Source organism: Rhinatrema bivittatum, chromosome 8, assembly GCF_901001135.1.
Source record: "Rhinatrema bivittatum chromosome 8, aRhiBiv1.1, whole genome shotgun sequence".
NCBI classification, from domain to species: Eukaryota; Metazoa; Chordata; class Amphibia; order Gymnophiona; family Rhinatrematidae; genus Rhinatrema; species Rhinatrema bivittatum.
The window spans coordinates 137729351-137753999 of NC_042622.1; the positions used below are offsets into that span (position 1 = coordinate 137729351).

The 24649-nt window shown below is 44.7% G+C and overlaps 1 protein-coding gene across 6 annotated transcripts in view; it reads right to left on the reverse strand.

Moving 5' to 3' along the window:
• Positions 1–24649, reverse strand: part of FBXW5 (F-box and WD repeat domain containing 5) — a 68667-nt gene that overhangs the window by 3005 nt on the left and 41013 nt on the right. For 4 of the 6 annotated variants that reach the window (XM_029612337.1, XM_029612335.1, XM_029612336.1 and 1 more), the window contains exons 7-9: positions 24457–24604; positions 16222–16434; positions 14979–15615 (exon numbers count right to left, since the gene is read on the reverse strand). In XM_029612337.1, the coding sequence (XP_029468197.1) occupies positions 15369–15615; positions 16222–16434; positions 24457–24604 (608 nt within the window). In that variant the 3' untranslated portion in view covers positions 14979–15368. Of the gene's footprint in view, positions 1–14946; positions 15616–16221; positions 16435–19182; positions 19380–24456; positions 24605–24649 lie in introns of those variants that run through there. The other 2 variants (XR_003858181.1, XR_003858182.1) reach the window with 2 other exon arrangements.

Sequence of the window (24649 nt, forward strand, 5' to 3'; positions counted from 1 at the left end):
GGGAGGTAATTCGTTAAAAGACAGGAAACAGAGATTAGGGCTAAATGGTCAATTTTCCAAACGGAGAAAGGAAAATTGGTTCTTACCTGATAATTTTCATTCCTGTAGTACCACGGATCAGTCCAGACTCCTGGGTTTGCCCCCCCCCCCCCTCTAGCAGATGAAGACAGACGTTTACCAAACAAACTCCGCCTCATATAGGCTGATGCCACCTACAGTCTGACAGAATGTCAAAGCAGAATGGATCAAACTAAGTATATACAGTAACCCAACAGCGCAAAATGGCATAACAACCCCCCAAAGGGATACAGAACCCATGCGAAGAAAAGAAAAACAATGTCAAACCAAGTTGTCGAGAAAAATCAGTAAAGAGAGTGGACTCTCCATTCCCTTCCAAGGAAAAAAATGGGTGGGACTCTGGATAGATCTATCAATAGGAATGAAAATTATCAGGTAAGAACCAATTATCAGGTAAGAACCAATTTTCCTTTCCCTGTACGTACCAGGATCAGTCCAGACTCCTGGGATGTACCAGAGCTTACCTTAATTGGGATGGGATCCAGAGAGGCCCGCTCTAAGCACTCACTCTCCAAAGCCACCAGCACTAGGTGCCCGAACATTCAAGTGATAATGTCTTGCGAAAGTATGCGAAGACTTCCACGTAGCCGCACAGCAAATCTTCTCCGGGGAAACCTGTTGACTTTCTGCCCAGGATGAGGCCTGAGAACAGGTGGAATGAGCCCGCAGACCTTCGGGTGAAGATCTACCGTCCAACAAATAGGTAGAAGTGATGGATTCCTTAAGCCACCGAGCGATGGTAGTCTTGGAAGCCATATTGCCCCTTCGGGGACCACTCCATAGTACAAAAAGGTGATCCGAAACTCAAATGCCATTGGTCCCTTCAGGTATCGCATCAATGCTCGACTAACATCGGGCTTCCGAAGATCCTTAGAGAAGGGGTCCAATCTATCCAGATCTGAAAATGACGGTAGTTCGACAAACTCATTTAAATGGAAGGAAGACACCACCTTAGGCAGGAACGAGGGAACCATACACAGAGAAACACCAAAGCCAGTGATGCGCAAGAAGGGCTCTCTACAAGAGAGAGCCTGAAGCTCAGAAAGCCTGCGTGCCAACGCAATAGCCACCAAAAACACTACCTTCAAAGTAAGATCCTTCAAGGTTGCCCTATGCAACGGTTCAAACGGCGTCCGACACAAAGCCTTAAGAACCAGGTTCAAATTCCAAGAGGGACAGGGCTGTCGCACTAGAGGTCGCAAATGTTTCGCCCCCCCGAAGGAAATGAGAGACATCAGGATGCCAAAGATGCACCCTGGATGTTACCGCGCAAGGAACCGAGTGCCGCTACCTGTACACACAAGGAACTACACGATAATCCCTTCACTAATCCAGCCTGAAGAAAGTTCAAAATCTCCGGAACGGTTCCTCGAGTTGGAACAATAGCTCTGTCGAGACACCAAGTCTCAAAGACTTTCCAGACCCTGACATAGGACAGGGAAGTAGAGACCTTACGAGAATGCAACAGAGTAGTTACCATGGCATCCGAGTATCCTTGAGACTTCAGTCGCTTCCTCTCAAAAGCCATGCCGCTAGACAGAAGCGTTCGACCTGGTCGAAACAGACTGGTCCCTGATGAAGCAGATTTGGTCGGTCTGGGAAGCGCAATGGAGGCACTACCGCCAGATTCACCAGATCCACAAACCATGGACGCCATGGCCACTTGGGAACTATTAGCACCACCTCCGATGGATGTAACTCTATTCTGCGAAGGACTCTGCCTATGAGAGGCCAAGGCGGGAACACATAAAGCAGAACATCTGTCGGCCAGGGCAGTACCAGCTCGTCCACGCCCTCTGCCCCCATGTCCCTTCGACGAACAAAGAACCGTGGCGCCTTGGCATTCTTGAACTTCGCCATGAGATCCATCAGGGGAGTGCCCCATTGTGCACAAATGACCTGAAATACATCGTCTGCCAATTCCCATTCGCCTGGGTTGTGAATATGGGGACTGAGGAAGTCCACCTGAACATTCTCTACCCCGGCGATGTGAGAAGCTGCTATGCAGGCCAAGTTTTGTTCTGCCCATTGGATCAAGAGATGGGCTTCCAACGCTACGGCCAACTTCTGGTTCCTCCTTGACGGTTGATATAAGCCACCGTGGTCGCATTGTCGGAAAGGACTCTGACCGCCTTGCCCTGGAGAAGCGGCAGGAACTCCTGTAGCACCAAACGGACTGCTCTGGTCTCCTGATGATTGATGGACCAATGCGCTTCCTCTGGAGACCACAGCCCCTGTACAGACTTTCTCAAACACACCGCTCCCCAACCGGACAAGCTAGCATCCGTCGTGATCACCGTCCAGACCGGAATCACCAATGGGACTCCCCGACTCAAGTTGACAGGGGATAACCACCAATCCAGACTGGACCGAGCGTGCTCTGTCAGAGGTAGCTGGAGATGGAACTGTTCCGAAACTGGATTCCATCGGGACAGCAACGCTGATTGTAAAATGAGTCTGTCGTATATGAGCGAAAGCCCACAGAACCAATTCCAGCGTTGAGGTCATGGAGCCCAGGACCTGAAGGTAATCCCAGACCATCGGTACACGTTGGGATAACACGTTGGGATACACGTTGGGATAACAAGTCTCCACTGGGAGAGATACCGTGCCTTGGCACGTGTTGAATAAAGCTCTCAAAATTTCCAGTGACTGAGAGGGCACCAGATGGCTCTGGGCCTCATTGACTACCCTGCCTAGCGATCTCAACGACTGAAGTACCCGGTGAACCGCCTCCTGACAGAGAACCTCCGACTTCACTCAAACAGGCCAATCATCCAGATACGGATGTACCAACAATCCTTCCCTGCGCAATTGAGCAGCCACCACCACCATAATCTTGGTGAACGTCCTGGGGGCAGTGGCTAGTCCGAAAAGCAGTGCCTGGAACTGAAAATGCTGCCCCATCACAGAAAACCTTAGGAACCTCTGATGATCTGCCCGGATCCCGATGTGTAAATATGCTTCTGTGAGATCTAGGGACGTCAGGAACTCCCCTGGTCTGAATGGCGCAATTACTGAGCGTAAAGTCTCCATTCGAAACCGAGGAATCTGCAGACATCTGTTGACCCTCTTTACATCGAGGATGGGTCGGAAGGTTCCCTCTTTCTTGGGCACCACGAAGTAAATGGAGTAACGGCCTCTTTGCAGGTCCGTGGAGGGCCCCGGAATAACGGCGCCGAGGTCGAGAAGACGTTGCAAAGTCTTCTTGACCACCCGGCGTTTTGCTGCTAGCCCGCAGGGAGACACCAGGAATCGTGGCCGGGCTTGACGTGCAAAATCTAATGCGTAACCATGTCTTATCACCTCGAGGACTCGCTGATCCGAAGTGATTTTGGCCCATTCCTCGTAAAATAGGGACAGACGACCTCCCACTACTGAAACCGAGGAATGGACCGGCTGCACATCATTGTGAGGGCTTGCCACCTGGCACGTTCTGGTTGGAGCCAAGTCTACCGAAACGGTGCCCAAAAAAGGACTGAGAGTACGTCTGCTGCCTGCTGGCATTGTGGTGAAATGAAGAGGCGGACCCACGGGTGGTCCGAGGCCTCCTACCGCCACGAAACCACGACCTAGAAGCAAAAGATCCTCTCAACTTCGGTCTATCCTCTGGCAAGCAATGCACCTTATTTTTGCCTAAAGATTGAATCAGACCCTCCAAGCTCCTTGCCAAACAGCAGCTTATCCTTAAACGGTAAGGATCCCAGCTGAGATTTTGAAGACACATCCGCTGCCCAGTTACGAAGCCACAACAAACGCCACACTGACACAGCCGATACACCATAGCTCTAGCCGATGTGCGAAGCAAATCATGGAAGGCATTCGCACTGTAGGCGATCACAGCCTCAAGTCTTCTCGCCTGGCGAGCTTCCTCCTGGGATAGAGTCATTGGCTAGGAGCCGTTGGACCCAGCGAAGACCTGCACATAAGGAAAAATTACTACACATGGCCGCACGAATTCCCAGGGCGGAAACCTCGAAGATCTTTTAAAGCTGGACCTCCAGCTTACGATCTTGCAGGTCCTTAAGGGCTGTCCCCCCCGGTGATTGGAATGGTTGTCTTCTCAGTGACGGCGGCCACTGCAGCATCCATCTTGGGCACCCGGAACAGCTCTAAAGCCTCCTCTAGTAGGGGGTAGAGCTTATCCATCGCCTTAGCGACTTTAAGCCCCAAATCCGGAGTATCCCATTCCTTAAACAACAAATCCGTTGCCGAAAAATGGAAAGGGAAAGCTGAAGGCGGCCCCCTAAGGCCTAGAACCACCAGATCTGTAGCCCCCAATCTAGATTCCTCTTGGGGCAGCTGAATCCCCAATTCCCCTAAAATAGCCGGAATGAGGGGACCCAGTTCATCTCTCCTAAAAGATGGGCGACCTTCGGAACGTCTCCATCCGTCCCTTGAGACCCCCCTGCTGGGGGTCGGTTTCTCCCTCAACCCCCTTCGGAGGCAGGGAGGGTATATCTGGGTCATCCTGATCATCCGTGTCCAAAGAAATATCTGTATCTGGCTGAGGCACCCGGACGCTGGCTGGTCGTTGACCTCCCTTGTAGGTCAGGCTCCGGGGCGGCCTTGGCTCGCTTCCGGGGTTCGGGCAGAGGATCCTGACTCTGCCCGAACCCCGCCTTCCAGGCCTTAAGCATCAATAAAACAAAGTCCGAAGAAAATGAAGAGTCAGAAGATAAATCATCTCCATCCCCATCAGGTACCTCTGCAGCCCTAGACAAATCAGGCCTCGCAGGTCTGTCCCCCTCAGGGACCCTGCGCTGCGGGGACAAGTGCGGCGGGGGGTCCTCCCCCCCGAATGCTGTTTCCTGTGCTGCAGGGGCCGCCGGCGCAAGTAGAGCCAAGATGGCGCCTGCCATCTCAAACGCTGACCCCAGCGCACTCAAAATGGTGCCCGTACCTGCGCCCGATAGGGCCAGTTATGGTCTGGACCCAGACCAAGACCCTTCCTGGGGTTGCTGAGGTTCCCTCTCCCCCGGAGAGGCAAGTAACGCACAAACTATCGCGCAGCTCCACAGGCCCTACACGCGGCCCGATGCGGCATGCCTGCCGGAAACAAAATCTACCGGAACCCCTCCAAACCGCGGCGAAACGGAGCACGAGTCCCCAAAGCGACCAGAGGGAAGGGAGAGTCGAGCCCAGCAAGGAAGACGTAACAAAAATATTTAATGTATTATTATTTTTTATTTTAAATTAACTCCCTATCCTGTCTCTAAATAGACCCTAGCACAGACTATAGGTTCGGCACCTCCTCCACCTGCTGGAGACAGAAGAATACTGCCAGACTGTAGGTGGCACCAGCCTATATGAGGAGGAGTTTGTTTGGTAAACTTCTGTCTCCATCTGCTAGAGGGGGGGCAAACCCAGGAGTCTGGACTGATACTGGTACATACAGGGAAAGGTCACTAATGGAGTACCACAGGGATCCATACTAGGACCTTTGCTGTTTAACATGTTCATAAATGATCTGGAAAAGGGAAAGACAAGTGAGGCGATCAAACATGCAGATGATACAAAATTATTCAAAGTTGATAAAACAGCAGAGGATTGCAAGGTACTGTAGAGGGGCTTATTACCGTTTTGTAATTTTTTTCCTTCTTTTCCTACCCTTTTATTTTAAACATTATGCATATTACTTTGGAAACACATGTAAAATTGTCATGCCAATAAAGTTATCTGAATCTGACCTTGTGAGAGACTGGGCAACTGCACGTGAAAAAGTGCAAAGTGATGCACATAGGGAAAAATAATCCCAACTACAGGTTCACAGTTCTGGGATCAGTACTGGGAGTCACCACTCAGCAAAAGGACCTTGGAGTCCTTGTAGAAAACCTGTTGAAATCCTCGGCTCAGTGTACGGTGGTGGTAAAAAAAAAAAAAAAAAAAATCAAATCGAATGTTAGGAATGATCTGAAAAGGAATGGAGAATAAACTGGAAAATATCATTTCACCTCTATATCGAGCTATGGTGCAGTTCCGATATCTCCATCTCAAAAAAGACATGGCGGAACTAGAACAGGTAAAGAGGATATAAAAATGATAAAGAGGATGGAACAACTCTCTTATGAGGAGAGGCTACACAGCCTAGGGCTCTTCAGCTTGGAAAAGAGACAGCTGAGAGATGACCTGATAGAAGTTTATGAAATCCTAAGTAGGATGGAACTGGTAAAGGATGGTTATTTACCCAAACAAGGGGACACTCCATGAAATTAATAACCAGCAGATTTAAAACAAATTATAGACAGCACTTTTTCCCTCAGAACACAATCAAGCTGTTTAATCTGTTGCCAGAGGATGTGGTCAAAGCGACTAACAGTGAGGTTTAAGAGAGGTTTGAGTAAGTTCCTGGAGGAAATGTCTGTAACACAATAATAGCCCGACTAAGGGAAGCTACTTCTATCCCTAGCAGCAACAGAAAATAGAGCTACTTTATGCGTACTTGTGACCTGGCTTGGCCACTGACAGAGGATGCTGGGCTCGATGGAAGTTTGGTCTGATCCAGCATGGCATTTCTTATGTTCATCCACCCCCCCCCCCCTACACACACACACCCACACATGACTCCAGCAACCAATGTGACAAACTGCTCTATCCCAGATCTAACTTCCTCCTCATCCAGCTACACCAGTCCAGACAAGTGGGTTGTTGCTCCCTACCAGCAGATGGTGATAGAGAACACAACATTCTCTGTGATGTCATCACAGCTACTTACATGTGGTAATTGCCAGGTTCTTGTGGCCTGGTTTGGCTTCTGTTGGAAACAGGATGCTGGGCTTGATGGACCCTTGATCTGACCCAGCATGGCAATTTCTTATCTTCTTATGGTGCAGTCCAGAAAATTCATCTGTTGGAGGTAGAGAATACTGAGGAAAGGACATATGGTGATACAGCTGCATTTTTTTTCTGACAAGGCCTGCCTAGCCCTCGAGGTCAGAGTAAGGCTGGGCTTTCTCCGGTATCACAGGGCCAGACTCCTGGTTTGCTAATGTCAAGGTGGAGTGCCTGCTCAGACAGGTCCCAGACCCAGAGGGCGTTTAGTTGAGCCTGAGGGGATTGAGTTGGCAAAGAAAAAAAAGATTAAGAAGATTCTTTAAGTTTGCCTCTTCCTCTTCTCTTCTTCTGGCTTTAAGGATTTATTTAAAAATAAAATAGAAAATGGGAGAGCAGCTCTGGAACAATTTGAGACTCTTTCTGTATGAGTAGTGTTGCTAGCATTGGAGGTATGTTTCTCTAAGTTTTGTTTTTGTATTTTTTTATTTATGCATTTACAAATTATAAACAAGATAAATCTTGACAGAAAACCGATATTGATTTGAACAAAAAAATACTTACATCACCATCATTTATAGGACCATACAATTATACTCAATACCTTTTTCAAATCCTCAAATACTGGAGAGATTCAAGGACACAACCCAAAGAAATATATTACTAAATAATAGTAAGAAAAGGAAAGGCTACAAACAGTTAGGAAGCATTAGCCATATTATTTTATTGGGAACAGATTACGAGTTATTATGGCTAGGGATTATCAGAAAGATTGGGAGGTGGAATTTTACCAATCAAAAATTGTGTCAACTGAGGGGGGGGGGGGGGTCTAGAAACATAAATGAATTATTTTGGTATTTTACCATGCATTTACAGGGAAATTTAAGGAAAAAGACACCCCCTATTCGCTGAACTTGGATCTCATTAACAGAAACTGTTTATGCTTTTGTCTTGAGACATCTGGAAAGACTTTTACTTTAAGTTGCATAAAGGTTTCTAATCTATGTCTAAAAAAAGAGTCTCATCAGCCAGTCTCTATCCGGTTCAAGAACCAAGGTTACTATAAGTATTGCTGGGACTGCCATCTCCGTATCCGACGTTTCGAGTAGAGCTGAAATATCCACTGATGGGTCTTCAACTAGCTGCAACATTTCCATACCTTCCTTCTGTGCTCTATCAGACTCCTTTTTAAACGGTGGCAAATAATATATTCTTGAGATAGGAGGCACTGCATTCTCTGGTTCCTGTAGTATTTCAGTCAAATATATTTTAAACGTATCTCTAGGGGAGATTAAGGGCACTTTGGGAAAGTTTATAAATCTAAGGTTTTTATTCCTTATGATATTTTCTTTCACCAGCGCAAGCTGGGTTTGTTGCACTGAGTTTGTTTGAACACGAATCGAAGATAGCTGTTGACCCAATTCGGTGGTAGTGTTCCCCAACACAGTAACTTTCTGATCTAACTCCTTGTACTTATGTACAATAGGAGAAAGTTGTTGAGAAATAGAGCTTCGAAGCTCAACAATGGCGTTCCATATAGCTTCCAATGAAATCTCACCCGGTCTCTGAACGGGAGAAAAAGCTGCAGATAGCAATGAGTCTCCGAATACTTCCCCGTCTTCTCTCTCATAATTACCTCTTGCTCTGTCTCGTAAATCGTCCCTGCCCGGCTGTCCTCGAGTGGCCATTGGACTAGCAGCTGCCGTAACCGCCCCGTCATTCCCCTCTGAGCTCACCACATTCACAACGCGGTTAAGTGGCGTCTCAACTGGCTCCTGGGAGGTCCTTGCGGTTGCAGGGTTTCCGGCTCAACGGTGAAAGACAGCCAGGGAGAGAAGGGAGCTCAAATTCCCCTCCCCATCTCTCCAGCGGCTGGATCCCCGGCAAAGGGCTGCTGCGCATGATGTGGGCATCTAGTGGGCCCACCGAAAAGGACTTTGGAGGAGCCGTGGGGAAAGATGCCATCCTCTGTTTTCTCTTCCAGCCCATCGAAAGTCAGGAGAAAAAAAGAAAAGGAAAGCTCATCCAAAGCCACAATTCACGTGGCCAGAGGAGAACAAATCGCTAACAGAGAGGGAGCTCCCATGCCGCTAACCTAATGATCAGCCATCTTGAATCTCCTTCAAAAGTTTCTAAGTTTTGTGGGTGAGCTCCTTCAGTGCTGCTCTAATTTGACTGTCCAAGTTCCTGATGAAAAAGAGCCACCAGGGTGCAGATTGTGGCTGCATGTGCACTTCTGTTTCAGGATTATTATGTGTGGCTTAACCCAAGACTGGAGGAGTGCCATGACAGTTAATTTCTATATTGGCCGAGCCAGCTGCCATGGAATTGAATTCTCTTCTTCTCACTAGGGTAGCAGGGTCTACAGAGTCAGCATTTTTGGTGGGAATGGCCACCATTTTAGCTGCAGGTCCCTCAGAATGCATGGCCCCTACAGAGCACTCAGGCCAGTTTTTAGAGCCTCTGCATTTATTCCCTGTTCCTTCAGGCCGTACTGCCTCAGGGAACTTTGTTCCAGGGTTCTTTATATTTCTTCATCAGGCCTTTTGTGTTATTCAGAGGTATGCTGGAAGTATGCAGTTTTTGGGGGTCTTCTGGCAGAGAACCTGATCCTAAGTCTGTGGCTCACTTGTTATCTCCTAAATCAGCCTGGGAATCTTGTGATTTGGGAGATGCTTCTTCCCCTCAGTACAAACAGTCCATTTTGGAGGACCTGGATGAATTTATGGATACAGGCAGCTTGGACTCCTTGGAGGAGGAAGACATGCCCCTCAGTGAAAGGATGATTTAGTTACCTAGTTTTCCAAAGGGATGAGATTGTGTTCCTTATTGATCAGGTGGTTGCTACCTTAAACATTTCAGAAGACACACCAGAAGAGGTTCCTGAATAGTATCCTATCATTAAGGTTCTGCATAAATCTGCTAAGACTTTTCCTCTTCACTCCGAAGTGGAGGATATGATAGTGGAATGGGAATTTCCCTTGGCTCAGGGAAACATTTTGGTAAACTATATCCATTGCTGCTACAGCGTTTTTTGTTGATGCCCAAATTGGATGCAATGGATTCAGCGGTTACAAGAATAACTATTGCTGTAGAAGGAAGCACTTCTTTTAAGGATCCTCAAAATAGGAGGATTGAGATTACTTTTAAATATGTTTACTTTTTTGCATTGTCAGTACAGTTAGCAATTTGTGGTGGCTCAAGTAGGCCTGGAATTTACAACAGGCCTGTGCCTAGGGTGGAAAAAATGGGGAGCAGCAGGCTGGCTGATTTACTGCCTTACAGTTATGCTGAATCTAACTTTGCAGAGAACAACTCTCCACTTCCTGATTCAACCCCTCCCAGGCAACTTGCAGGGAACAGGAGAGGAGGGGGGTGAACCTGTTGTAGACAGAGCAAAGGGGGTTATTTTGAGAAGATTAGGAGGGATTGAGTAGGGATCACTGGGGATCTGCTGGAGGGTGTGTGTCTGTGTGTGAGAGAAGGGAAATGGGGGAAGGAGACAGTGACTTTTTGTGAGAGAAAAGGGATTGGTGTTGGATGTGTGGGTGTCTCTGCCAGTTTGGGTGAGAAGTTACACAGGGGATGCAAGGAAGAGTAGAACCAGAGCATTACTTGTTATTCCCTCTACTGCCTCCCCCCATCTGACTGCAAGTCACATCCTTTCTCTTTTGATCTTGGATTCTATTGCCCAAGATCCAGGAGCTTCCTATTCTTCCTACTTCTCACGAGGTTCTGGAACTTACTCTTTGTCACCTCCTATTCCCTCAATCCCAAAACTTCCCTCAGTCTCCTGACTCTTCTCCCATCACAGATTCCTGATTCCCCTCTCCCACACACACAATCTTCCTTAAATCCAGTTCTCTCTCCTCCTCTCCCCATTCCTGATCCTTTTCACTTCCTTTCCCCATCCCTAGTCCTCTTACCTTCCTCCTATTCCCATCCCCAAGATCTTCTCCTTGTTCTTCATCCAATAAAGGAAAAATAAATTATACAGACACAAGCAAGGTTTATAATGTAATATAAAAGATGGAATTATTTGTCAATGTACTTCAGAATTTTCACTTTTTTGCCACAGAATCTACCTCTGAGCCACAGCAATAAAATCTGGGGCTGTGCCTTAGACCTACTTCCCTGTTGTCCAACCTTACCGGGGATGGGGAGTGGGATATGACAGCACCATCAGTGCCTAGGAGTGACAAAATCCTAAATTCATCACTGGGCTCAAGCTATTCTGCGGTGGATCCAACTTCCTGAAGGGGACAAGACTGCCCCCGCCTGGAGTCAGCTGAAACCTTGCAGGTGTGTTCTATGATTTTATCAGGATTTCATTTTGCTCAGTTGCTTCATCAGTTTCTGCTATGACACTTGTGGCTAAGGCATTGGATGGCAGATTTTTGGTCAAAGACGTGTCTGTGTAAACTTCCTTTCAAGGAGAAACTCTATTCTTTGGCAAAGACCTAGCTGAATGGGTGAAGGATTTGGAAAATCTCAAGCCTAATAGGCTCCCAGAAGATAAGGGTCATATCTTTTTCAGCCCAGCAGAGGCCAGACTGTTTCGATTTAGGGACAGGAACCAGTGCTTTCATGGTTTGTGATATTCAACTGGACTCTACAGCCTCCTCTGTGACCAGTAGATCTTCCCAACAGAGTCAGGCAGGTTCACTCTCTGATGTTGCCTGTAGGTGGCTGCTTACAGCAGTTCTACCAGGAGTGGACCCACATAACTTCAGGTTATTCAGCACAACTATACTATAGAGTTGTCTGCTCTGGCCACCAAAGCCTATATGGTTTCTCCTTACATCTTGCCTGTCAAAAGGGTGGAAGTGTAGCCCACGCGCCAGAGATTACAGCTGTTAAGGGCAGTGGATCCAGTTCCTCTAGAAGTTTGAGGTCTAGGATGCTATCCCATCTATTTTGTAGTTCCAAAGGACGGCTCTTACAAACTGCATCTCGATCCGAACGGGGTAAACATCCTTCATGTCTCCCTTTTCATGATGAAGTCTCTCCAGTCTATTCCTGTTGCAGTAAGGGAAGGCAAAGTTCTCTCTTCCCTGGATCTGGCAGAGGTGTACTTGTGTCCTAATAAGGGAGGACCATCAGAGATTTCTGTGTTTTTATATTCTGAACCAACACTTGCCCTTCCCTTTTGGATTAACCACAAATCCAAGAAATTTTACCAAGGTAATGATGGTGGTAGCTGATGCAAGAAGGGATTATGGTTTACCCTTATCTGGACGATTGGCTCATAAGGTCCAAATCTTTTCAAGAAGGTATCACAGCTTTTGACAGAGTTATCCAACTGTTAGAAAGTTTGAGTTGGTTGATCAATTTAAAAAAAAAAAAAAAAAAAACCAAACCAAAACAAAACCCAAAAACCTTCTTCCCTCTCAATTTCTGGAATATCTAGGGGCTCAATTCAGTACAAACAAAGGTCACACTTACTTGATGCGCAAGAGTTAACAAGATTGTAGATCAAGTGCAGAGATTTTCCCTTCTAAGTGCTCTCAGAGTTTGGGATTACCTGCAGCTGCTCTCGTCAATGGTCACCATCTTGGATTTTGTTCTCTGGGCTACAGCTCACATGTATCCCTTTGCAGGCTTCTCTACTTTCCTGCTGATCACCAAAATCTCAAGATTTTGAGTGCTGACTTCTTCTCACTGTCTTCATTTGGTAGATCTCACCTCAGAATCTGTTAACGGACGTGGCTCTGGAACGTCCCTTGTGGATATTTCTCACCACTGATGTGAGTCTATCAGGTTGGGGAGCACATTATCTGGATCAGGTAGCTCAAAGACTCCCGATCCATCAACAAGCTGGAAACGAGGGCGATAAATCTAACTCTGGTGGGGAAAGATGGTAAGAATGCTCTCCGAGATTGTGACTGCAATCATGTACATGAACAAACAAGGGGGCACTAGGGGCCTGGGAGTGTCAGAAGAAATAACTCCCTTCCTTTGCTGGGCAGAAGAGAACCTCACTCAACTTTCAGCAGCACACATTGTGGCACAGGACAATGTTCATCTGGATTTCCTGAGCAGAGATTTTTTGGATTCAGGAGATTGGGAACTCAGACTTGCTGTGTTTCAGATGATTGTGGACGGCTGTGGTCTTCCTCAAGTTGAACATGTGACCTGCAGGAATGCCAAGGTCAGCAGATTCTTCAATCGATGCAGAGAAATCTGATCCAAAGGCATAGACAATCTAGTCCAGCCTTGGTCAAGAGAGGTTTTTCTTTGTGTGTTCCCTCCATGGTCCTTAATAGCGAGAACCGGACTGGATGATCTTGGTGGCTCCATCCTGGCCGAGAAGGCTTGGATATGCAGATCTAGGACTGCAGGTAGACTTGCAGAGGTTTTCAGCAACTAAAGGCCACCTGTCTCAGGGCCAGTCATTATGGATGACCCTTATCCTTTTTTGCTTACTACTTGGCTCTTGAGAGGCTTGCTTTTGTGACGGAAAAGCTATTCCACCTCCTTAATTTCCATTCCGTTGAAAGCCTATAAGAGGTCTACTTTTGTGGTACATTATCTGAGTCTGGCAGATTTTTTGAGGTGTTCTGCAAGGAGTGTTTAGTTTCTCTGTGGCAGGCTGATGTTTCTGTCATTTTAGCCTTTCTCCAATGGAGTATAGATAAAGGTTCACTGACGGTCCATGTTGCATCTACTTCCTGCTATAGAGATAAGATGCAAAGTCTCTTGGTAGTTTCGTATCCTGATGTTGTTTGCTTTTTTCAGGAAAGTTAAAAGTCCACAACCTCTATTAAGAGTAGTGATTCCTCAGTAGGTCCTTAACTTGGTTCTAAGGACCTTATCTTTCCCCATCTTTAAGCCTCTGAAGCAGGTGGCTGTCAAGGATACGTCTCTAAATATGGTGTTTTTTGTTGCAATAAGTTTGGCTCAATTTATTTCAGAGTTGATTATGCCAATGCCTTCTTTCTTACCTAAGGTGTTTTTAGTATTTCATCTGAATCAGTCTATTAACCTCCCGTTTTTTTTCCAAAGATGAATGTTAAGGTGTGAGGTCTTTGAGAGTTTTGGATGTGCATTGGGTTCTCCTAAGATATTTGGAACTTACTAATTCCTTTTGGTGATAGGATAAACTATTCATGTTTGGAGGTCCTCGCAAGGACAAGGCAGTTTTCAAAGCTACCTTATCTGATGCATTAAGGACACCATCTCCTCTGTGTATATTATCAAGGGTAATCAGGATCCATCTGTTCTCTGAGCTCATTCTATCAGGGCTCAATCCTCTTTCTGGGCTGAAGCTGTGGCTATTGCACTAGAAGACATTTGTAAGGCAGCAACTTGGCTCTCTTTGAACTCGTCATTCATTACCATTTGAATGGTAGGGCCACAAAGGATGCAGCTTTCAGAGCTGGTGTCCTTAAGGTGGCCCTTTACTTCTTCTTCCCAGATTAGTTAGGCTTTGGTACTTCCCACTTATTTGGACTAGTGTAGCAGGATGAGGAGGAAGGAGAAATTTCTTACCTGTTAATTTCCTTTCCTTTAGTCCTGCTACACTAGCCCAGGATCCTCCTAGGAAATTGGGCTGTGGTATAGCAGAGAACTTGCTTCTTTCAAATCATATGGATGATAAAAAAAAAATGCCTTTTCACATACATTTTACAAAATATGTGTAAGTTTTGTTTATATTTACCTCCCATTATAGAAAAGTGGTTCTATCAGAGGATTTGTTCTGAAATTTGTTACTAGTTTATTTTATTTGGGATGCATTTAGTGCTTTGTTCTTAGAATACTGAGGAATTTTCTAGATTGCACCACATGTGAGGATGTCACAGAAAAAGCTGTGCTCTCTACCTCCATCTGCTGGTAGTGAGGAACAACCCACTTGTCTGGACTGGTGTAGCAGAAAATAATAGGTAAGAAATTTCTCCGTCTTGTAACATACAGGTATCCATGTATGTTCCCTCATCTGTTGATGCCAAATAATTAGATGACAGCAGCAGAGTGCAGTGCCTCTAATGCCCATAGCAGCAGCTAAGGAAATAAAAAAGGCCCACAGAACCTCATCATCCATTTTCACTGTGCAGCAATGTGATTTTTAACAAGCAAATACAAGATGTGTGGCTTTACCTGGGTGTCAAAGAGCAGTTACATACACACAATCTGAAGGCCTAGATTGTATTTATTTTTGTTTTCCTGAGGGACACATATATTCTTCTAAGGGAGTGATGCTTTCTTCCCTTCCAGTCTTGCATTCTTTTTTAAATTGCTTACATGCATACAATAAAGGAGCGCAGGTGCAGCTCGGCAACACGAGAAGCCTTCTGATGATCACAGTAAGGGAAGTATGTTTCACGGTGCGCTGGTGAATGAGCTGTCAGCCATGGAAAGACAAAGCCAAACAAGTTCTCTTTACCGTGCATAACAAGTTCTGCTACAAGTGCAAATCACCCTTCTCCCCAGATACAATAAAAAATAAATTAAACAGCTTAACGGAAGGAGTTCAAAGAGGAGAGGTGGAAAGATTCTTGGCTGGTTGGGGTTTTTTTGTTTCAGCTTTTCTGGTTCAGGAGCCAAGAGAACATTAGCCTCCTGGGTGTGGGCTTCTTGGGCTGCAGAATTCGAACAGTACGTGGCGAGCGCCACACTCTGATGGTACAGTCATCACTAGCTGTCAGAAGCAGCTCCTGCTCCACAGGACTGAACACCACCGAGTTTACAACGTCCTCATGTTGCACCTTCGCCAAGCAGATGTTGTAGTGCCGGTCCCATATATAGCCATGCCGATCCTCAGCACCACTGTACCCAAACAAAAGAAAACAAAGCTACAAATAGAGAACCGATTGAGAGAAACTGTTTGTTATTGCTGAAAAAAAGATGCACAGAAAAAACACATGTAAGTGCCAGCTATTTTTTTTATTGGCACTGTGCTTGAGGATGGCCTGGGATTTGCTGCTCCAATAAACTGAATGGGGTTCTGAGTTGCCATAGCAAACCCAGGCAGATCCACAAACATGCCATGCGATACCCAAGTTAGATATGATTGGACAATGTGAATCTTAGGAGAACAATTACCAGGAATGTTTAGATATACATTATTGTAATTTTGTATGTTTTAAGTTATTTTTATTGTATTATTTGATTATATGTTTTTTTATATGATATATGTATATTTGTAAACTGCTTAGTACAATGTATTTGTTTTTTGGTGGTATATAAATCTTTTAATAAATAAATATGGTAACTCTCCTTACTGCACACACACCTACCAACTGTCCTGCTCCCAATACCCAAACCTAGCTCAGAAGACTAAAGCCTGCTGCCAGCCCAACCTGCTTCTAGCTGACCTCACAGTGCATTGTGAAACTCCAAAGTTGACCTATTCTGTACAACTCCAAGAGGTACCTGGCTACAAAATCCTTGCTGACGTCCAGAAAGATGAAAAAGCACTCATCATTTGGTGTGTAGGCACGGTGTGCACGGAGTGCACGCTTCACTCGTGTCATGGTCTTCAAGTCAAAGACATGGAGGTCTATCTCTTCAGCGATCGGGGGCGGCTGCATGGGATTGGATATCACACAGTTACTGGGCCAAGCCCGGCTGTTCACATACAAGTACCTGTGGAGCATAAGAACATAAGAGATGCCATATATTCAGTCAGACCAAGAGTTCACGGAGCCCAGCATCCTATCTCCAACAGAAGGCAGTCTGGATTACTTGCAGACCCATTCCCTGTTGCTCACTCCTAGAAGTAAGATGTGGTTCCTCACATCTACCTGACTAATAACTGTTAATGCACTTTTCTTCCAAGAATTTGTCCAAACCTCTTTTAAACCCAGCAATGCTAGGTGCCTCGACCATGTCCCCTGGCAATAAATTCCACTGCTTGATTATGCGCGGAGTATAAAAACACTTTCTTTGATTTGTTTTAAATCAGCTATTTTTTCCAAGCTGAAGAGCCCTAGCTCTTATCGTAGGGGAGCTGTTCCATTCCCTTTATCATTTGTTGCCCTTCTCTGTACCTTTGCTATTTCCTCTATATCTGTTATGAGATGGAGCAATCAGAACTGGTCACGCCATAAATTTATACAAATGAATTATGACATTCTCCATTCCTTAGCAAACAATTCCTAACATTCTGTTTGCTTTTTTGACTGCTGGAACACAGTCAAGGACTCCAAGGTCTTTTTTTCTGAGTGGAACACGAAAGCCACGATTGGGCAATTTTCTAACTGTCTGCACTGAGAAAGACTGTGTACTTTTTATCCTTGGACTTTGCACCAATTTTTAAAGAGAAGATATATGGATACTTTTGATTTGTGGCAGGTACAAAGTACACAAAGTCACTTGTGCTTGTTTTTGTATGGCTAGAATTTTGCATAAAATGTATGTGTAGAGATTTAAAAATTCAATTATGTATGTACTTTTCCCTCTGCTGATTTAAATGCCCCCTGAAACACCACCTCTCAATGCAGCCAAAAGTCCACACGTTATGCTGCACTGAGGGAGGCCAATTTCCAGACAACCGATGTATATGGAAATCACTTTGAAAACTGGCCTCCTAGTTAGGATAATTTTTCTCTATGTGCATCACTTTGCACTTGTCCACATTAAAAGTTTGTCTTCCATTTAGATACCCAGTTCCCCAGTCTTACAAAGTCCTTCTGCAGTTCCTCACAGTCTGCTTGTCGCCGCCATCATACTGAGCACCTGTAAATAATCCCAAATGGATGGGATCAGCAACTACAGGAGGCCTTGAACCTGCCTATCTTGCACATTCTCTTGTTCATGAGGAACACTTGTCCCATGAACCATGCCCTCAGATACTCTGCTCGGGCTGTAAGTTATTTGTCCAAACCCCTGTAAGTTACTTTTGGCAAAACTGGTTACCCAGCCCAAATTTTCTAAGAACTGAACCACTCAACAAGTCACTTACTACGTTTCCTTGTGAGTCGGCGCTTGGATTAACCAATTGTTGAGATACGGGTGGACCATATTGCCTTTGCCACCATGACCATCACCTTGGTAAATATCCGTGGGGCGGTTGCTAGACCGAAAGGTAAGGCTCTGAATTGGAAATGTTCTTGCAGAACATAAAAACGAAGACACCTTTGATCTTCATGAATGGGAAAATGCAGGTAGGCTTCTGACACATTCAGCGAGCACAGGAACCCGCCTTGGCAAACTGCGGCGAGAATGGTCCACAGAGTTTCCATATGAAAATGTGGAATCTACAGACTGCGGTTCATGCCCTTGAGATCTAATATGGGACGAAAGGAACCATCCTTTTTGGGTACCACAAAATAAATGGAATAATGTCTTCAGCCCTGCTCCAATAAGGAACACCAGTACCACTGACCACAACAACTGCAGCTTTAGCAAAGTCTCGCGAACCACCCTCAGCTTGTCCGGCGCACAGCAGGGGGACATCATACAGCTGTTTCCGATAGGATGATACAGATCCAAAGATTAGCTGTACTGAATTTTCTCCAATACCCACTGGTCGGTCGTTATGTGGATCCACTCCCATGAGCGAGTGAACCTCTGGAGGCTCATGAGAAGCCTCTGGTGTCCGCTCTCTCTCTTCTGGCTCCATGAAAGGACTGCCCCTAGCACCTCGAGCCTTAGTAAGCTGAGGAGGCATCCCCAAAAAACTACCTACCTAGCCGACACTGCTGGGAAACTCGAAATTGCCTGCAACCTCTGCCAGGTCTATAAAAAGGTACAACAACACAAAGGGCAATTTTAAGTACCACTCCCTAATTCACTATCATCAACATATAAAAATTAGAGAGACAACAATTTCCAATACATCAATATTATGTTTATTTATATAGAAAACTCCACAAAACCCTACATAGACAAATTTAAAACTAAGCTAGCACATTCATACACACACACCACAATAAAAATCACATGAAGTTTGAAATGTTCATAGACCCAATTTTTAGTTGTACATATAATTTATACATTTAACACAAGCCAATTCGTCCGACAAAAGACATCTTCGTTTCGCCTCACTATTTAGAGGCTTCCTCAGGGACTGTGTTTATAACATTTCATTTGCAGTTATGCACTACAAAAAATCATAATAACATTAAACAATTTCTAACGGGATCAATCAATTATCAATATAATATTTCCCAACAATATTCAAAAGTCATATTGTAAACAAACCTCTACACTGGCCCGGCCCCACAAGACTCACTTATCTTCCTAACCCAACCAACTCCACACTGCCACTCTAATTTCAAAGCGCATTCCGTACATAAATTACCCTCACCTATCCAGCCAAACTGAAACCCACACTTTAAACCAATAAAAACCCAAATGAATAACTCAAACTAAAAAAGAGAGAGCACTCACATTTTGATATTACTTTACTGTTCACTCTGACCTCACTGGGCGTCCCGATATTCCAGCATATCTTCAAAAGTATCATCAAATGAGTTTAATTATTCACCATGCTGCATGAGTGGCATACGTCGCTTGACTTAATATATATTTACGCAAAAATTTTTTTAGCCACACCAGCCAACCAGCACACTCAAACTATCATGATTCTGCAATGATATAAAACGAAAAGGTCATTGAAACGAGCATGCACAAGCTTTTACCTATAACACTTACCACAACGCCGTCCCGTTAAAGTTCTCTAATACTCACGTTTCCTCGGAAGTGACGTCAATCGGCGTCACCCATAGCGATGTGAATTTCAGAGCGCTAACAACAACTTTATATAGAAGGCACAATTACATCCTGACAAATCACCAGCCTGACAGAATTACCCATTCATTGATTGAAAAAACTTCAACCACACACAAATCTAAGAGTAATTAAAGCAAAACACTAAAAGGGAGACCATATTAATGCCATAAAAAATACTCCATCGCACCCAAAACGAGAAACCAGAGTAAAAAGAACTTCCAGCCCTTAAGAATCCGGTAATCCCTTACAGTGATGTTTAAAAGAAAGCACTCCACTCGATAGATCCATTCAACCCATTTGGAATTATAGTTTGCCAGCTAAAAATAAACCGCTGTTCAATTTTTCTTAGTGCAGTTGACAAATCACCACCATGCTTAAGCGAAACCTGTTTGATAACAAAAAACCGGATATCCTCCACAACATGATTCTTTTCTACCCAATGATTCACTAAAGGGGCATTTTCACGAACTGATTTTATCCGACTCCGATGTTCAATAATTCGGCATCGTATAGGTCGTGCTGTCTGACCTACATAAATTAAATTACATGGGCAGATAATAGCGTAAATTACACCACTGGTGTTACAATCAAATACCTGGGGAATCCGATACGGATATTTTAAATGAGGGTGATCAAAAAACTGACATTGCAGTGTAAGAGAACACACGGAACAAGACCCACATGGGATCTGTCCATGAGGGGAATCCAAATCTCCAGATATTTGCTGACCTTTTAATTTATCATACAAGGAGTGACGTTTTTTAATGGCAAATATAGGCTTGTCTATAAAGCATGGTATAGATGACAAAACATGCCAATGGCTATTAATGACTTCTTTAATTTGAGTAACCTTAGAAGAAAACGGAATAGAACAAATCAACCTAGTGGGAGATTCCTTTGGAAAATGAATTAATAAATTTTCCCTATTAGCGTACAATGCACGCTTGTATGCCTTTTTTATGACAGACCTCGTATACCCTCGAGCAAGAAATCTCTCTTGTAGTTGAACAGCCTGAATCTTAAATTCAGCAGTAGAAGTACATAAACGCCTGTACCGGAGGAACTGGCCAACCGGGATATTATCCTTAAGATGTTTGGGGTGAAAACTCTGATAATGCAGGAGAGTATTTCTATCCGTACTTTTCCTATGGACTCTAGTGATCAATTTCCCATTTTGAATCTGGACTCTCATGTCCAGAAAAACAATAGATTGATGATGTTGAGAAAAAGTAAACTCTAAATGTGGATCACAAGAGTTCAAAAATTGCAAAAACGTATCCAATTCACAGGTGCCACCACTCCAAACAAAAAATAAATCATCAATGTAACGTTTCCAATATTTTACATGCTGGAACCATGCAGATTTATAAACATGTTTCTCTTCGAATTGGGCAACATACAATCCAGCAACGCTGGGAGCCATGGGAGAACCCATGGGTATGCCTTGGATTTGAAGAAAAAAATCAGATTGAAAACTGAACACGTTTTGGGTCAATGCTATTTCTGCGATCATGTTAAGGAATATTAATCTTCTAGGGTTCATATCAATTTTGGCCAATTCTGTTTTAATGATTTCAAAAGCTGCACATTGAGGTATACATGTGTATAATGAGGTAATATCAGCAGTCACTAAGACCCAATTGGGTTGAATCTCAGGCACCCCTGCTAGTTGGTTTATGAAGTCAGTGGAATCTTTCACATATGAAGGCACTGCTATCACTTGAGGTTGTAAATAGTGATCTATCATTTGAGCAAGGGGTTCCAACACAGTTCCGATACCTGCTACGATCGGTCTCCCAGGTGGATTATTTAAAGTCTTATGAACTTTGGGTAATATGTACAGATGCGCTGTAGTGGGAAAGGACACCAACAAGAACTGATATTCCTTATTAGTAATCACCTTATCTTTCTTAGCCAATTCTAAAAGATCAATGATATGTGAATGTAATCTGGATGTAGGATTATACTCTAATCTTCTATAAGCCTGCCGATTGCTCAATTGACGATATACTTCCCTATCATAATCTATTTGATTCATTACCACTATAGCTCCACCTTTATCAGCAGCGCTAATTTTTATAGAAGTATCATCTCGCAATTGAAGCATAGCCTGCCATTGGTCTTTTGTAAGATTATATTGGATATAATCCCTTTGAACATCTAATAAATCTAAATCCCTCAACACAAGACTTTGAAACGTTTGCAACAAGTGACTTGGAGCCGAAGGTGGACTCCATTTTGAGGGTTTATAAAGACCACCTTTCTCAAATGGTTTATTGTCACTCATAAAAAACTCTTTAATGTGCAGACGTCTAAAAAACTTGTGTAATTCAGTACGGGTGGAAAACGAATCATATCGGAAAGCCGGTGCAAAGGAAAGACCTTTATTAAGTACTTCTAACATGGATGTAGTAAGAACTTTGTCTGAAAGATTAAACACAGACACTTGCTTCTCCTTCAACGTCGTAGATTGTAATTGGAGCTGTTGGGTCTGGTTTTCTGAAACCGAGACCCTCGAGTGCCTCTGTTGCCTCGAGCACGCTGTTCCAAAAAATTCGCCTCAGACTGTGGATGCGTATCGTAACGATTACCATCATTATGATTACCATCATTGTCCCTCTCTGCGAATCTGACCTGTCTCCCATCTTTCTTATTACCCTGATGAGAATCGTCTGAATCATCAGTGGATTCGTCAGAGGAAGAAAAATCTCCTTTCTTTTTCTGATATTTATGTTTTTTATTCACCTGCATCCAATGGTATACATAACCCCCATTGTAATCCTTCTCATCCCTATAAAACTTACTGATCTTGAATTTTTTGGTTTCAACTCGATACTCATCCAACTGTTGCTGAAGCTCACTCATATGATTTGCTAATGAATCCGCAGATAATTCATTTTGGATTTTCACAAGTTCTAATTCTGTATCTTTTTTCAAATCTTCTAATTGAACTTTAGTAAATTCAATAATTAAAAGCATCAAGTCATGGGAGCACTTGTTAAGAATAGAATTCCATTTTTGGATAAATGTGTTGTCATCAGCAAATAACGAGGGTGCTTTGTTAATTCGCAATCCTCTAGGGATGCGTTTAACATAGCAATACTCAGCTAAGGTGGCAGCATGGAGTTCCATGCGCACTGCCTTTTTTCTATTCTTTGCATATTCATCCCAATTTCCTTTACTACTCTGCTCGGCACTCTCATCACTATTACCTGAAGCATCAAAAAGGTGAAAACCAGATAAAATGGAGCTGGCCGCTTGTTCAGTGTAGAAATGCATATTTTCCATGTTCCCTTTAATTTGGTAACCAACTAGGTATAACAACACAAAGAGCAATTTTAAGGAGGGCCTGGACCACCGAGGCTGAGCAAATGGAAATCTGCATTGCCGTAGCTGAAGAAATGAACAAGCTTCTCAGGGGCAGTTCCATCTTCCTGTCCTGGGTGTCCTTTAGAGATGCAGCGCCCTCACAGGGATAGTCATATGTCTGGTCACTGCTGTGACTAAGGCATCTATAATTAGGACCTGAAAAAAACCCCCAAAACTTCTGCGCACAGCTGACAGAAGAGGGTACAGGCGATGCAGGACGTTAACTCCTTCAGGCCTGACTCCGGGGACTCCCACTCCACCAACATCATCTCCACTACTTCAGGGTGTAGTGGAAAGACAGTAGTGGGTTTGCCCTTTCCTTTAATAACTGAGTCCCAAACTGTCAACTCCTGTGGCATCGACTCCTCTAGATGGAGACACAAGGTCACCTGCTCAACCAAAAAACATTTTGTCTCAGTGAAAGAGCTGAATGTCAGAATCACTCAGGGCCAGGAGGAACTCCCCCCCCCCCCCCTCCTCAAAGGACGCTGAACTATCAGCATCCCTGGGCCTCACGAGGGCCCCAGAGTCTCAATAGCCAGCTGTGCCCTTTGGTGGGAACCAAAGAGGAAGGGGCCGGTATAACACTTCCGGAGCTCTAGCAGTGGCCCCCCTGAAGTACCTGCCCAAGCCAAGCAAAAGCACAAAAGGCCTGGTGAAGGGAAATGAAAACTTCCAGGGAAAAGTTCTCCCGGGGCCAATACCGATGCTCCTCGACCTGCAGGCCTCACAACATCTCATAGCACGGCCCAAACAGAGGCCCTCACTCCACCAGTGGTTGCAGGAACGTCTGATTCGACTCCCCCTTAGATAGGCTCTGCTAAAGCAGATTTCTTCCACCCACAGCAGTCCAAATTCACTGGCCTGTCTTCCTCCATTGTTAATTCTGTTTTTCTTTTTTTTTTTCTACCAGGCCTGACTGCAGCTGAAGTGGGGGGGGGGGGGGGGGGGGGGGGGGGGGGAGGGAGGTAGTTAGCGAGGGGGTATCAGAGCAGGAGGAGAGCAGGGAAAAGGAGGAAACAGAAAAACCTCCTCTCAGCAGAAAAAGGGAATTGCTAATCTGAATCTCTGCTCTGGTTTGTTTTTTTTTCCACTGCTCCTCGGCCGGGTTTAACCAAAGCACCCATTCTGGGGCTGGGAGCCGATCAATGGGCTTGCACTGCTGCCCTAAGCCAGTGGCCTGGCCCCAGAGTCTGATCAAAGATCCAATGACGCACTGCCTCACCAGCCAAGTCCTACCATGGAGGCAGAAAACACTAAATTCCTGCTGCTTAGCACCACCCATAAGTAGTGGCTGTGATGTCACAAGGGAAAACAGAGTTGTCCGCCTCTATATGCCTTGTCAGGGCTGGAGTGGTATAGCATGACGAGATGGAATAAGAAAACTTAAAAAAAAAAAAAAAAAAAAGCAACTGAAAGATTTTTTATCCTGGCTTCTAAAAATCTGGGCTGGTGCCCAAGCTTTCAACATTATTTATTTATTTATTTACTCCTGACAGTCCATTTACAAATGACTACTTCCCTCTCTAAGGTGGAAAAAATACGACTTCAAACCCTACCCACCTGTGATCAGGAGACAGTGCCATCCCAATGATGTGTCCATGAACATCAATGACGTGATCTAAGGAATCAAAAAACTCATCTGAACGCCTTTCTTCTCCAAGCACGGGCCCTGCCATTGTCATCTGATGAGGGAGAATCTGTTTGATCCCTGGGGGAAGGAATGAAGAGACACATAAGCAGGCTCTCCCCCTGT